This window comes from Notolepis coatsorum (genome assembly GCF_963971535.1).
Source record: "Notolepis coatsorum genome assembly, chromosome: 16".
Lineage (NCBI taxonomy): Eukaryota > Metazoa > Chordata > Actinopteri > Aulopiformes > Paralepididae > Notolepis > Notolepis coatsorum.
In genome coordinates, this window is record NC_140180.1 from 59811426 (window position 1) to 59826965 (window position 15540).

The 15540-nt window shown below is 42.6% G+C and overlaps 1 protein-coding gene across 2 annotated transcripts in view; it reads left to right on the forward strand.

The window, feature by feature from the left end:
- Positions 1-15540, forward strand: part of lnx2b (ligand of numb-protein X 2b) — a 42939-nt gene that overhangs the window by 22023 nt on the left and 5376 nt on the right. For both annotated transcript variants that reach the window (XM_084331648.1, XM_084331649.1), the window contains exons 4-7: positions 3703-3902; positions 7439-7864; positions 10821-10964; positions 15219-15393. In XM_084331648.1, coding sequence (XP_084187774.1) covers positions 3703-3902; positions 7439-7864; positions 10821-10964; positions 15219-15393 — 945 coding nt within the window. The remainder of the gene's footprint in view (positions 1-3702; positions 3903-7438; positions 7865-10820; positions 10965-15218; positions 15394-15540) is intronic.

Consider the following 15540-nt stretch of genomic DNA (forward strand, 5'->3'; position numbering starts at 1 on the left):
TAAGACCCACTGGCAGAGGTCATAGTTCAAGCCCAGGTCCCTGAGCTTGGCTATGAGTTTGGAGGGGACTATGGTATTGAATGCTGAGCTGTAGTCGATGAATAGCATTCTCACATAGTTCCCCTGCCTCTTGTCCAGGTGTGATGCTGCTGTGTGCAGCACATGGGCTATGGCGTCCTCCGTGGACCTGTAGGGCTGAACAATTAATCAAGTTTAAATTTCAATTAAGAATTTTGGTTTCCCACGATCATGAAAACAAGCCGCACACTCTCATTTTGTCCTGTGTTGTAAATGCAGTGCACCCTTCCTTCACAACTCTGCCCCTCCCCCCAAGCCCAAACAGTAGTTTCAGCTCATGTTAAGAGGGTTTATTTTGAGTGAGTTAAGTTATTTTGAAACGTCTTTGGTAACTTGTAGAAGATGACAAAAGGCCGTTTTTGGTCATATAATCGCGATTTCAATATCAATCAAAGAATGATTCCGATTTTTGCCCTCCAGCACAGTAGAGAATAATGGGAAATATTGAGACGATCATGGAGAGAAGGTGCTACACTCTTATTGAAAAATATTAAGGCTGTCAATCGATTAAAATATTTAATCTGATTAATCGCATGATTGTCCATAGTTAACTTGCGATTAATCGCATATTTTTTATCGGTTCTAAATCTACCTTAAACTGATCTTTTTCAAGTTTTAATACTCTTATCAACATGAGAGTCGACAAATGCTTGCTTTATGCAAAACATGCATGTTTATTTATTGCCACAATGAGAAATACTGTCTAGAATCTTCAAGTAACTACGGTAAGATGTGCAAACTGCATTGTAAAGTTTTTTTTACAAAAGAAAAGCCCAACAAAAAAATAGCAGATGGGCATACCAATTTACTAACTGTAACATTACATAGTAATGATTACTAACACAGTAGTGTGTTGAACTTTACACTTGAACTACTCATCCCCATTTTTTAGTTTAAGCAGCCATTTAACACAAAAGGATGACCCTCATGCATTGCAAATTTGCATAAAATTCAAAACAAAATAAATAACTTAAAAGAAAATAATAATTTAAAACGATGAATAAAGTGTGCATGAAATAATAGGGGAAAGGGCTGAGGACTCGCACCCCCCCCCCTCTCTCACACACACTCTCCCAGATCTTTCTCTCTCACCCCCCCCTCTCTCTCTCTCTCTCGCTTGCTCTCTCTCTCTTATTATTATATTATTGAGAGTATCAATAATACTGTGATAGTGAAGTCTAGTCTTTTTATTTTTAAACCGTAATCTCGATAAAAGAAAAAAGTGGCGTTAAAAGAATTTTGCGTTAATAACGTGTTCACTTTGACAGCCTTAAAAAATATATATATTTATTGGTTAAAAACGTGTAGTTTTAGTCTGATATGGGGTCTGTTAGACCAAAACGTCATGTTTTTAAGCAATAGATATATTTATATATAGTAGGAGTGTACCTCCTCCTCTACATTTTAGGCGGCACCTTTTTCTTGTTTGAACACTGATCTCTTTTCTACTAATATTCAGACCCTATAATTACATGGTACCCATACCTCTGAAGAGTGGCTGTATTGTAGCTATCAGAATGGACAGACAAACACCAGAGTGTCAATCTGGGGCAAAGAAGGTGAGGTGAGAAGGTTCATAAAAGCCCCCAGTGAAAACAGGAGAGGAAATGGAGTCCCAGCTGCGTTGACTTGGGAGAAAACCAAAAGCTACTTTGAAGTGCCTCATCCAGCGGGCGAGAACGATCAAAACGCAAGGCGGGAATCGCTGACGCACTCTAGCCTCAGGCTGTAAGATTCACATGTACATCATCACCCCAGCCTTTTAGAACATGTACTAACTCACAGATCTCTCAGCCGAGAGACTGCATGTATCAAGAAGAACAACCCTCATCCGGGTACTTTGCAAATCGAGTGCCATGGTGGAACAAAGTCCACAAAACATGTTCTATGTTACCAGGCGACTGGTGATCATTATCTCAAAAACAGTTGCGTCATCAATGTCCACGCCGCTATCGCTTTTAGTTAAGGAATAAGTCGTGCCTTGCAGTTCAACACTAAGGCTTTGACTCGATAGACTAAAGCTTATACCATGTAATATTGACATTGCCTCATAATAGTTCTGTGTCATGACCTCTTCCACGTCTTGCCTGTCAAATACAAATGCCAAAGATAATTTTTAGAAAATCCAAGGGCATGTGCAGACATGGCAATATACAGGTGCAGCTCAATAAATTTGAATATCGTGGAAAAGTCTATATATTTAGCTGTATTGATGCAGTAATTTGTGCAAAAGAAGCCCCAACCAAGTACTGAGTGAACATACATGAACATACTTTTCAGAAGGCCGACATTTCTATATACCGTACAAAAGAAAAATACATCTATTTTAAATTTTTTATTGGTGATACAGAAGTTTGGGCTTTCATGAGCTGTAAAACATAATCATCAAAATTAAAACAAATAAAGGCTTGAAATATTTCACTTTGTGTGTAATGAATCTATAATCTACAAGAGTTTCGCTTTTTGAATTGAATTACTGAAATAAAATAACTTTTCCAAGATATTCTAATTTGTAATTTATCGAGCTGCACCTGTACATTCCATGTATGGGATGATTGGACAATTAATATTGTATTGTGCCAAATGTCAAAATGTTCCTCTTGTGTTGCTTATTAGTGATATACTTATGATTAGTGACGTACAACAATGTGCATGCTAGAGAGTTGCATCGTTACCGATATCAGTATTGGGTATCGGCTCGATACCATGCTGAAAATACTCATACTCTATATTGATTAACGTCACAGATACCAAGAGCTGAGTCAGCACCATGCCATTTGAGGACAATGAAAGGATTATCTGTCAGTTTAATTAGAAAATAAAATAGGAGGTTGGCATTTGGTTAGATAAAAACTTGAAACATATACGTGTAAATATATGTATAAAGAATGTTTTCCCTCACAATCTTCTAAAGAATAAAGTAACCCTCAAAATGTTCAATATCGTATAAGTGAATACTTAGAAGTGAATACTTAGAAGTGAATACTCAGAAGTGAATACTCAAAAGTGAATACAAAAGTGAATACTCAAAAGTGAATACTCAAAAGTGAATACTCAGAAGGAAGTAGCAGCTGAAGATGGTGTCTGTGCAGCTGAAGGTGGTGTCTGTGCAGCTGAAGGTGGTGTCTGTGCAGCTGAAGGTGGTGTCTGTGCAGCTGAAGGGGGTGTCTGTGCAGCTGAAGGTGGTGTCTGTGCAGCTGAAGGTGGTGTCTGTGCAGCTGAAGGTGGTGTCTGTGCAGCTGAAGGTGGTGTCTGTGCAGCTGAAGGTGGTGTCTGTGCAGCTGAAGGTGGTGTCTGTGCAGCTGAAGGTGGGTGTCTGTGCAGCTGAAGGTGGTGTCTGTGCAGCTGAAGGTGGGTGTCTGTGCAGCTGAAGGTGGTGTCTGTGCAGCTGAAGGTGGGTGTCTGTGCAGCTGAAGGTGGGTGTCTGTGCAGCTGAAGGTGGGTGTCTGTGCAGCTGAAGGTGGGTGTCTGTGCAGCTGAAGGTGGGTGTCTGTGCAGCTGAAGGTGGGTGTCTGTGCAGCTGAAGGTGGGTGTCTGTGCAGCTGAAGGTGGTGTCTGTGCAGCTGAAGGTGGTGTCTGTCTCCAACGCGATGCTGTAGCGTCTGCCTTCCTCTCCCCCTGCAGACACCACCCCGCTGCGCTCCAGTCTGGTGGCCGAGGCCAACGTTGTGGACCTGTTCCGAGAGGAGCCTGAGGACGAGCTGGGCCTGCGCATCGTGGGCGGGAAGGACACGCCGCTGGGGAACATAGTCATCCAGGAGATCACCCGGGACTCGCTGGCGGCACGCGACGGCAGGCTGGCCCCCGGGGACCACATCTTAGAGGTGAGGGAGAGACTGAGGGCCTGAATGAATAAGTCGAGCGTTTCTCTGACTGTGTTCCGTCTGTCCTCTGTTGTTACTGTGAATCCGCACGGACATTTTTTTGTGCATAGTTTTGAGTTTTTCATTTCAATATATTTTCACACAAACACCTTGGTTTGTGACTTTCTCATGACCCACACACAATTCTAAACATGACATCTGTTGGTGGGGACTGGGGAAGCAGATATTCAAGAACAACACGTTTTCCTCCATGGAAACAGGCATGGTATGGCTCTATTGGCCATGTTTTGACAAAACTGCTACTGTAAGCAACACATACTTCTTGTTTACTGTTTTACCCCTTCTCTTCTGGAGGGCCATGGTTCACTGAGTGGGAACTATCCTGGCTCTAGTGTGTTTTCTGTCTTTACAAAGTAACCACATGCCTCATGACTACTTTTTTATAATCCTGTCAACTAAATACAAATTAAAGGAGGTTTCTCTTTTCTCCTTTCTCATGGAAGTGACGTTGAACAGTGCATTCAACACTTCCATGTAGCTGCCATCTCTTGGCTCTCCCTGTTCTGCCTCTCATGGTTGTCTGTAACGTTAGGTGGTAGAAGAGGTTTGTTATGTTGGAGTTTGATGTGGGAACCAGTCTGCAGCATACTTACAGTTTTCTGGTCAGTATCGTATTTCTTCTATCCAAACAACAGAAGTACCCCCCCGCTTCCCCCTCCCCCTTTTAGGTACAAGTTTCTCATCTTGGTCAGTCCTGTCAGTCCCGTTTCGGAGTGTTGCAGGGTGTTTACTTCTGTGTCCCACTCCTCCTCCGTGTTTTTTTGTTATTCAATGAATGTAGAGAACATAAAGCAGGGTCTGAAATTCCGAATGATGTAAAATACTGCTGCATTTTGAAAGATAGAAACGATAGGAAAATCTCACAATATATATCGTTATATCACACAGCCCTAATGAGCAGGGTTTTTTGACCAGCCAACATGGTAGGATAAGTTTCTAATGTTACCGGCCTAATGTAAAATTGAACAGCCATATCATGTAATACACGTGCAGTCTTTAAAAAATGCATGAAAACACGATATGGGGAAGTAATCATAAGTACTTATTCGCCCGCGATCACAATCGTTGTTAGTTCGACTCCCGATCGTGCTGTTTGTTTTGGACTTTCGCCGACACGAAATGTACATATTAGGGCTGACTCCTATTAATCGATTAGTCGACTAATCGGTCGAAAGGAGCCGTAGTCGACTGGCCAACCTCTTAGTTGAATATAATTTAAAAAAAAATATATATATATATATACTTTATTTTTTTTATTTACATTTTTTTTATCATTCTTTCCAAAAGAAAAGGCCTAATGCTAATGGCACGCATACCAGAGGCTAACTGCCTACGAAAACAGGCACAGAGGCACTGAAAGAGGATTTCACCCATCTAATGAACACACTAGACTAGACAGTGTATCAAGATGTATCCATCAGTGGACCAATGGCATGCTTTTGCAGAGGACAAGAAGCCTTCAGTCGACTCCTTCAGACATTAAGCACCCCCCACAGCCCAAATGGAATGATAAAAAATGTATTAAAAAAAGAAAAGAAGAAAAAGTTTAAAAATATTATATATATATATATATATTTTTTTTTAAGTCGACCTATAGTCGACTAACGGCACATTTTGGCCAATCCTAGTCGACCATCCAAATCCTTAGTCGGGGACAGCCCTAGTACATATATTACTTATACAATAAGTAAATATATTACTCATAACTATAACATAATGTACATTTTATACCTTTTTTCCTGTGGTCGATTAGTACTTTATTTACCTTATTTCTGATGAGACCGTGTTGACACTCGCCACAGTCAAGGTAATGTATTTATTTTTAACAGCCACCATCGGCATATTGGCCGACCAATTTAAATCCTAGATGGCCATTGGCTGGTAAATACCCACTAATGGGAACCCTGACAATGAAAGAGATCCGACACTAAGACGGATAGTGGTATTGGTTTTATAAAGCAAAGGTACTTGATTTTCTGCCTTTTGGGCACATGGATGGTATAGAGATTTTAGTTCTCTCTAATTGTCATTCAATACTCAGTATTGGCCTATACTTAAAGGTATAATCTGTAATATTGTCAAACAGCAACCTCTAGGCAAACGAGCCCATCTTGGTATGTTTGCTTGTTTTGTTTTTGTCTGTATTTCAGTGGGTTAGGCCAGGGGAGGGGTTGCTACTGCTGGTCACACCTCAGGTTCTGCCAAGAGAGGTCTGGAGAAACTCACAGTATAATAAATGATTAAACTCCAACCCACATGTCCGATGAGCAGGGCTCTTTTGCCTAGAGGTCGCTGTTTGACAACATTACAGATTTGACCTTTAAAGTTTAGGACTGAGAATCATTATTAGCATTGAAAAAGGGGTATTGATGCATCACTACTTAGAATATTCTTCCATTTGGTGTATTTTCTTTTTTACTAGTTGTTTAAAGAGAATCCTGCACACGGCAAAGTGCATAACTTTGCACAAAGACATAACTTTATTCACCAGTAATGTTATTTAATGACAATCTTCCCATTCCTGCACACCTGTGCTGAGACGTTTGGATGTGCAAGCTGCTCTGTCTGTGAGATGTATAAAGGTCCATTTCATTGCCATTGACTTTTGGGAAATCAAATGAACAAAGTATTCTTGTGGTTTCCATTAGGCAGAGTTAAGGTACACGGTCTGACTTTCGAGGGGGTTTCAATAAGGTGTGGCTTCCTCTTTTCCCACCATCTTCTTCTCCTTGGGTTTCTTCCCTCCAGCTGTCCTGGAATGTGGTGCCACTTGTAAACTGAGCTCATTTGGCGCTTTACCCTCCGCTCTGGCAACGCTGCCTCAGACTGCCCTCTGAAACGCACCTCCCTTCACCTGAGCTGACCAGCCCTACACCTGGAAATGAACGTGAAAACCCTCAGCGAACCGCCTGTGTCCGTAACACAAGCCTCCTGTTTTTTTGGCCTTTTGAGGAACGTCAGTGGATATAAAGAGATATGTTTTTAGGGAGCAAAGATTCCATCCCGAATCTCTTGAAATAGGATCTCCCTCTTCCCCTTGAATCGATGCATTGTTTCTCTCTGAGATTTGTAAAGCTGCCGTGGCATTGACAGCCGGCGGTGCCTTGAGCAAAATGAAGGAATGTTTAGAAAACGCAAGATGCTGTGCTCACTTATCCGACTGTGTTGGGAGATGTACACTATGTGCTGCCTGCTGGGGAAAGTCAAAGAAAGAAGCCTATGTGTTAGAGTAACGGAAGCAGATAGAGAGCAAATGGTGTTCAGATATACATGTCCATCTTTTGCCTTCAAGTATGTAAAGGGTGCCTTTAGAAGAGGAAGGAAGAGTATTTTAAGCATACTTTCTTCACATCACATGGACTAGTTCCCACAGCTGTTATGTGTGTAAATACTGTATGTAGTGCACATTGTAGGACAGGGCTGCTGTATCGTTTACCACAATGCTCTCTCTGTGGTGTTATGTGTCATGTTTCTAGGTGAATGACATCAGTTTGGCCTCTATCCCCCACGGCCGCGCCATCGCAGTACTGCGGCAGCCATCTTCCCTCGTCAGGCTCACCGTCATGCAGGAGAAGGGCTTCAAACCCTCGAACACACGGCCCGAGTACCACCCTCCCTCGTCCACCACTGCCACTGCCTCTCACAGTTGTCATAGCAACACTCCCTCCAATCACAACCCCGGCACCGTCATCCAGGTGACGCTGGTGAAGAGGGAGCGCACCGAGCCCCTGGGGATCAAACTCATCCGCAAGTCGGACGAGAGCGGGGTCTTCATCCTAGACCTGCTGCCTGGGGGTCTGGCGGCCATGGATGGCAAACTGAGGAACAATGACAAGGTGCTGGCCATCAACGGACATGACCTGAGACATGGAACACCGGAGAGCGCTGCCCAGATCATACAGGTATGTCGTAGCCACATACAGTATAGGTATTTTAAGTATTTAAATACTTTTGCAGAAATGGTTAGGCGCCTGCCTGTATTTGAAATACTGTATGTACCAGGTTTTATGATGATTGGACGAAAGATTGATGAATTGGGACCAATTTTGTTTCTCTACTCACTTTGTAAAGTTGACAATCACAACTGTTGCTTTCTAAGTGCGTTCTAAGGCGGGGGGGGGGGGGGGGGGGGTAACTGTACATTGGATTATCGACTAAACCTTACTTGGTCCCAAGAAGAGGGTCTCGTGTATTACTGGGTTAGGACATTTACTGTACATTGGAGGGGGTTGTGTTAGGACATTTACAGGGGCCAGTTTCGAATTGCAGTCTCCCGTAGGTGCTCCTTGAGAGTGGTTTTAAAAGTGGGTAGTGATTCACATTCCTTTACAGCTGTGGGTAGGTCGTTCCACATTGATGTGGCATAATTGCGAAACGTGTTTAGTCCCTTGTTTGAGCCGAATCTGGGTTTAACATGATTTGTGGAGCTCCCTCTGGTGTTGTGGTCGTGGTATTCACTGACCTTTGGGAAGTATTTTGACATGTACATGGGTACCTTAGTCGTGTAGTGTATCTTGTAGACCAGGCCCATTGCAAGTTGCTGTACTCTGTCGTCTACTCTAAGCCATCCTAGGTTGTCAAAGTGGGCAGGGGTGAGGTGGGTTCTAGGAGTAAGGTCAAGCAGTAGTCTGACCAGTACAGTTTCTTTTGTGATGTTTGTAATTTTGTTTTTAGCGCCTTTGAGGTGCTTTGGTACCATGAGGTGCAAGCATAGTCGTAGTACCCTTGAATGAGTGCTCCTGCCAGAGTCTTCAGGGTATTCTTGTTTACCAGAGAGGAGATCCGGTACAAGAATCTAGTTTGTTGGTTGACTTTTTTTTATTACATTGGATGCCATTTTGTCACAGGAAAGATTTGCCTCTAGGATGGAACCCAGGTAGGTAATTTCATCTTTCCTTGTGACAATATTGTCACCCACTGTAACTGAGAAGCCGTCGGCCTTGCTGAGTTTGTTATTTGAACCGAACAGAATGGACTCTGTTTTACCCAGGTGTAATGATAGTTTGTTGTCAGCGAGCCAAGTGCAGATTTGCGAGCTGAGGGTTTTTTCAACCTGTAACTTGTTCTTGTCGGAGACCAGCATGGCTGAGTCGTCCGCGAACAGAAACAAGTTGCAGTCACAAGCTGACGACATGACATTTGCATAAATTAGGAACAGTAGCGGTCCTAGTATGCTTCCTTGTGGAACACCACAGCTCACTGGGAGGGGGGGGGGGATAGGGTACCGTTTACCTCCACCATCTGTTCTCTCCCCTCCAGGTAGGATTGCATCCAGCTCACTGATAGACTATCAAAACCAATTTGCTTTTAGCTTGTCAATCAGAATGGAGTGATTGACAGTGTCGAAGGCCTTTTTGTAGTCCAGCATGACCATGCCGCAGTATTTGCCCGCGTCCACCTCTTGTTTGATGTGGTCGTTCAAATAGAGAAGGCATGTGTCAGTGGAGTGGGATGTTCTGAAGCCAGATTGGAATTCGAAGATTCGATTTTCTTTCCGCAAGGTACTTTTCGACCTGTTCGTATACTATTTTTTTCCATGACTTTCGAGATGGAGGTAAGACTAGAAACAGGGCGGTAGTTGCCTGGGTCTAATTTGCTGCCCTTTTTGTGCAGGGGGGTTACTCTCGCAATTTTGAAGTCTTTGGGTACGTGTCCCTGTTTTATGGAGAGGTTTATTATGTGTGTGATGACTGGGGTGATGGCAAATTCTCTGAGGAATTTGGAGGGGATATTGTCATGGACAGTGGCCTTGTTAGGTTGGAGGGCGCCCAGTTTTTTGAGTACCTCAGCTGTTGTTACCATTTCTAGTTTGAAATCGTCTTTGCGGACCCCTAGGTTATTGTAGTAGGCTATGATGTGTTCTACCCCAAAATGCCCTGAGTGAGAGGGTAGTTTATTTACCAGTGTTGTGGCTATGTTTGTGAAGAAAATGTTTAAATAATTGGCCACATCCAGCTTGTCTGTGATGAGTGTGTTGTCCGTCTTTATGTTTATGTTTGAAAATCTGGTTTAAAGTTTTTTTACTGCAGCCTAGTTGATTATTGAGTAATTTCCAAAGTTCACAGGGTTTATTTTTGTTTTCCTCAGTTTTGTCATTGATGAAATAATTTTTTGCAGTTTTGATCATGGAGTTTACTTAATTTCTTTTCTGGTTAAAGACTTTAAGTCAGACCTGGATACATGCCAGTGGGGAATCGGGATATTATGTATGATTAATGTAAACAACTATGTGTACCGTATATCCTATGTCTTAACACTCAGTGGTACTTGATGCATGCGCTACAGTTTGGGGGCTACTGGCTACTGGCTAGCAAAGGTTAAGCCACTAAAGCACCACAACCACCATGTGCTTTGCTGCTAAGATGCAAAAGAAAGCCAAACTATAAAATTGACTGAGTTTATGCACGTTACAGAATTTTGTGGCCTGCTGGTGCGAACGTTAGCAGCTAGCATCCATCACCATCACTAACATTAAGTTAAGTTAAAGCTAGAGGCAGTACTACTAGGCAAAGCTAATTTTACCCCCAGGTCGTATCTTTGCTTCAATAAGGGTGAGAAAATGACTCTGAATGGTACCTGCTTCACTTCGGTGCCCATGTTAATGGACTGCTGCTGTTCACACGGATACCAACTATTCTGATCTAAAGACAATCTGTCAAACATGTACACAAAATGGGGTATTGCTAACACATGATTATTATTATAAATCAAATGTATACCAGAAAAACCATCTGGAAACATACTGAAACTAAACAGGAAATCAGATTTTACGAATACAATGAAAGTAATAGAAACCATAAAAGTACGAGAATGATATGATGGGGAAGGTTTTTACCAGGATTTCTTATGTGCACCCAGGCCAGTGAGGTGCGGGTGAACTTTGTGGTGATGAGGCCTGCAGAGCCCCAGGAGGAGGGAGGCGGTGGTGATGGAGCACAAAGCCGGGTGGCCAGGAGGGCACCTGAGCCACAGTACTTCAGACGCCGCTCCACCTTCATGAAGGTAGGCACAGAACACCACAACACAACCGCTCCACCTTCATGAAGGTAGGCACAGAACACCACAACATAACCGCTCCACCTTCATGAAGGTGGGCACAGAACACCACAACACAACCGCTCCACCTTCATGAAGGTAGGCACAGAACACCACAACACAACCGCTCCACCTTCATGAAGGTAGGCACAGAACACCACAACACAACCGCTCCACCTTCATGAAGGTGGGCACAGAACACCACAACCGCTCCACCTTCATGAAGGTAGGCACAGAACACCACAACACAACCTCTCCACCTTCATGAAGGTGGGCACAGAACACCACAACCGTTCCACCTTCATGAAGGTAGGCACAGAACACCACAACACAACCGCTCCACCTTCATGAAGGTAGGCACAGAACACCACAACACAACCGCTCCACCTTCATGAAGGTAGGCACAGAACACTACAACACAACCGCTCCACCTTCATGAAGGTAGGCACAGAACACCACAACACAACCGCTCCACCTTCATGAAGGTAGGCACAGAACACCACAACACAACCGCTCCACCTTCATGAAGATAGGCACAGAACACCACAACACAACCACTTAGTTTGCTCCCATGTCGCTAGGGATGAACAGACATACTAAATATTTAAATCTAATACCAAGTGACACGTCAACTTTCCTGAATTTCCACAAGGGGATCAATAAGGGAATATCTTATCTTATATCAAAGCAAATCAAGACGATTTTCGGTGCACAAAGAAGCATGTCCAGTCTCACTAATGGAGTCAATGGAATATATTGAATTTATTATAATATATTTTAATACTTATTGTCCAGTGACCCCTAACTATTGGTATAAATCCATAATGTTCAACGGGACAAATATGCATGTAGTTAAATTGACTAGCACGTTGCACTGAATACTACGGTACTCTGTTGCGTGTGACGTATTCCCAGAGAAGACTGCTTTCAGTGCTTTGTGAGCGGCTCTACTACGCTCACACACAAACAGAGGAGGAAGCGGACAGATCCGACCAGCATTGATTCTAAAGCGAAAATGTACATTACAGATGAACTGCAGAGAAAATTCCCAATTTACCGTCCCAGTCGAGACAAATGGGAGGCGGAGTGCAACGTGTGCAAAGCTTGACCATAATGTTTCTGTGTCTAATAAAGGTGCCGGAGATCTCAAAGCTCACATGGACACAGAAAAACAGAAAAAATAAAGCTGTGCGAGGCGAGAGTTTGATGGTAAAGTTGACCGAATTGATTGAAGTATGCAGCTATACAGAGAGAGAAAGAAAATCATTTGAAAATATTTTGATGCCTCAAAATGATGTTTTGGTTTGATTTATGATGATATAAGATGCTTATACAATCATTCTAAGGATTAGGTGTGTAATAAATTCGTTTTGTACACTAATTGCAAGTTATGCAAATGTAAACGAATCCAAAACTGCATAGTGCACTTTATTATTAGTTGCTTTATTAATTTGTATCTTTGTGAGGTTACTGTTTTATAATTTACATTACATTGAAAAGATACAAAGATATATTTTTTAAAGCTGGATTTTCTAATACAGAAGAGGTATTATTTAGAACATTAATTCATATTCAAACAACAATTTTTGTTATTTATTTTGTCCAGTAAGACTTGAAAATAGCTATTTTGTTATAGGTTGATTTTTAAGTTATTTTCTTAACTTAAAGATATTCTAAGATTTGTCAGATATATTACTTTAGGCATAATAAAGCATGTTGAGTAACTTTGGTTATAGAGAGATATTATTTATTTAGTTATATAAAATAATATAAATAATCATTTTCTATCCATACAGAGGAGGCATACTTTAAATATATTAAAATGATAAGGCATCTTTGAGTAAACTTTAAGTATCTTGAGGCTGGGGGCAGAGTGTCCTCTTTTTTGGAAATCACAATATGGTCACCCAAGCATTTATCTTTTATTGGATGATATTTCAGCCCTTCTTCAGGATCCTGAAGAATGCTTTGGAACTTGAAGGCCTGAGGTCTGAAATATCATGTAATAAAAGAGTAATGTATATAGAGCTGGAGCATGCAATACTTTGTGCCAGACCAGGAGAAACCTGGGGACTGATAAGTGACTGGCTGGCTGGCTGGCTGGCTGGCTGGCTGGCTGGCTGGCTGGCTGGCTGGCTGGGTGACTGATTTCTCATTGTTGAAACACACATGCATGAATGTTGTCGCCTCCTGACTCCCCATTGTTGAAACAGAGGCTGGAGCTGCACAAACTTGTGACAACAGCATATTCTGTATAATAGTGGACTACATGAACAAAATGCCAACTTTGGTTAAGGCAAAATAAAGCAAGATGCATGTCATGTTAACTTAGCACAGCAGTGTAGTGCATTTCTGACAGTAGCTAACACTACATTCACTCTATATAGTACTTTATATCCTCATATTTGTATTACAGTGATTTATACTGTGCGTTTTTGTAGTGGGGTTAATTTTAACACATACAGGATCCTGAGAGCGTGTCCATGTTTACATAGCGGACAGCGTCCCACTACTGAAGTCTAGTGTCGGTAGTGAGAGTGGGTCGTTGTGTGTGTGTGTGTGTGTCCCCTCCCAGGAGATGAAAAGCCTTGAGAGCAGACGACTGTGTCATGGGCAGAGATAAAAGCCTCTCAGGGGCCTGATCAAAAGACCCGGGGTGCTGCTCACTCTGCTCACTCTGCCGATATGGGGCCAGCGCTTGTTTTGTTTGGTCGTTTCTTTCGGTGGCAAAGGATCAAAGCTGGTGACAGTTAGCTTTCACCTGCGGAGCAGAGCCTTTATTCTTTCTGGGGGGGATGGGTTCCCTGCTGGGGGAGGAAGAGCCCCCCCCCTCCCCCCTCTGATGAGGTCTACAGACTACAAGGAAGCCGGTCGAAGCCGTCGCTTTCCACACATCTCCTCCGCTACGAGAGCGCAGTGTTGATGCTCACACATTAACCCCTGCCTCTACTTCTCAGCCGCCTCTCAAATGCTTCACATTTGTTTTTGTACGAGCGGTTTTACAGGGGAATCAGATGCGTCAAAGGATCCCTCTCTTACTTTAAAGATATGGAAATGGTCAGGATAATGGGCGGCTCAGCCCCCAAAGTGAGTGTTAAATGGCACATGATCAAAACAAATACTGGGTTGTTATGTTGGGTTCTGTTTAGGTAACTCTACCCTACTTAACCTGCTTACACTGATGCACATGCTACTGAAATTATATATTGAAAGTGATTCCTGTAGTCAACTGTAGGGATGTCCCAATACCAGGATCAGTATCGGGGTCCGATACTGTGCTCATGTACTTATAAAACTACTCTGATACTACTACTTAGTGCTATGTTTGTTTAGGAAAACACAAAAGTGAATGTTAAAAATGATTTAAAATGATATTATTTATATGATTTTAACTTAAAATGTCAGCAACAGCGTCATGTTTTGTCAAAGTCATTGTCAGAACTGTAATGGTGTTATTAAGTACTCATATCGGTGCTCCGTATCAACAAGTACCCGACTATAAGTACTTGGTCTAGAATTTGGGACATCCCTAGTCTACGGCCTGTTGTTTGTGCTGTCCGTATGCACTGCATGTCAGATCCTGTAGTCATTGTATCACGTGTCTCCCATACTGTGGAGCGTTTTAAAGGAACACGGCAACATTATGGGAAATGCGCTTACAGTCTTCTCCAGAGTCGGACAAGAAGATGGATATCAAATTTCTCTCGTGTGCGTCCACTAGAAAGCTATCCGGCTGCAAGCTAGCCTAGTTTTGCACAAACACGGACCAGCTAGCCTAGCTGTCCAAAAACACCTTTCACCTCTAATACGGACCAGCTAGCCTGGCTGTCCAAAAACACCTCTCACCTCGACATTTACATTTGCAGAGCCTGCAATTAGTTTACAAAAGATACAGGCATATATGTAATTCAACATCATTTTTGTGAACCAAACGTTGGCCTAGAATAAGTTTGTAAACAGAACTGGTGGCTTGTTCATCTAAACAACAGTGAAACTGTTACTTTTCAGGTAGCTTTCTAGCTTCAAACAGTGTTCCAGGGACCAAATGTTCCTCTTGAGGGCAATTTGTTTATTCAGTTATGAAATATCTCCCAAAACCCTCCCACACTACAAGTGTTTAAACCATCTATACATATATCTCACTACATCTATCTAAACATATCAAGTCTAGATCAATGTCTTCATCGTTTGTGTCTGGTCTTTTTTGTGGTTGTTGTCTAGGACCCTCCAGGTGGCTTCTCCAGTCAGGAGAAGACGGTGAGCCTGAAGAAGGAGCCTCGTCTCTCTCTTGGCATCACCATTGCTGGCGGGAGGGACTGCCGCAGTCGCTTGCCTGTCTACATCACCAGCGTCCAGCCTGTAGGCTGTCTGCACAGAGATGGCACCATCAAGACAGGTACAACCGGTCACCAGTGATCTGAGTTTTTACCTGGTAATGGGATAGTTTACTAAATCGCTGTTGTCCGCAGTACTACACCTCATGGTTGGAAGTTATGGTACAGAATTAAGTAAGAAAATGAGGGGGGACGGGATAAATATCAAG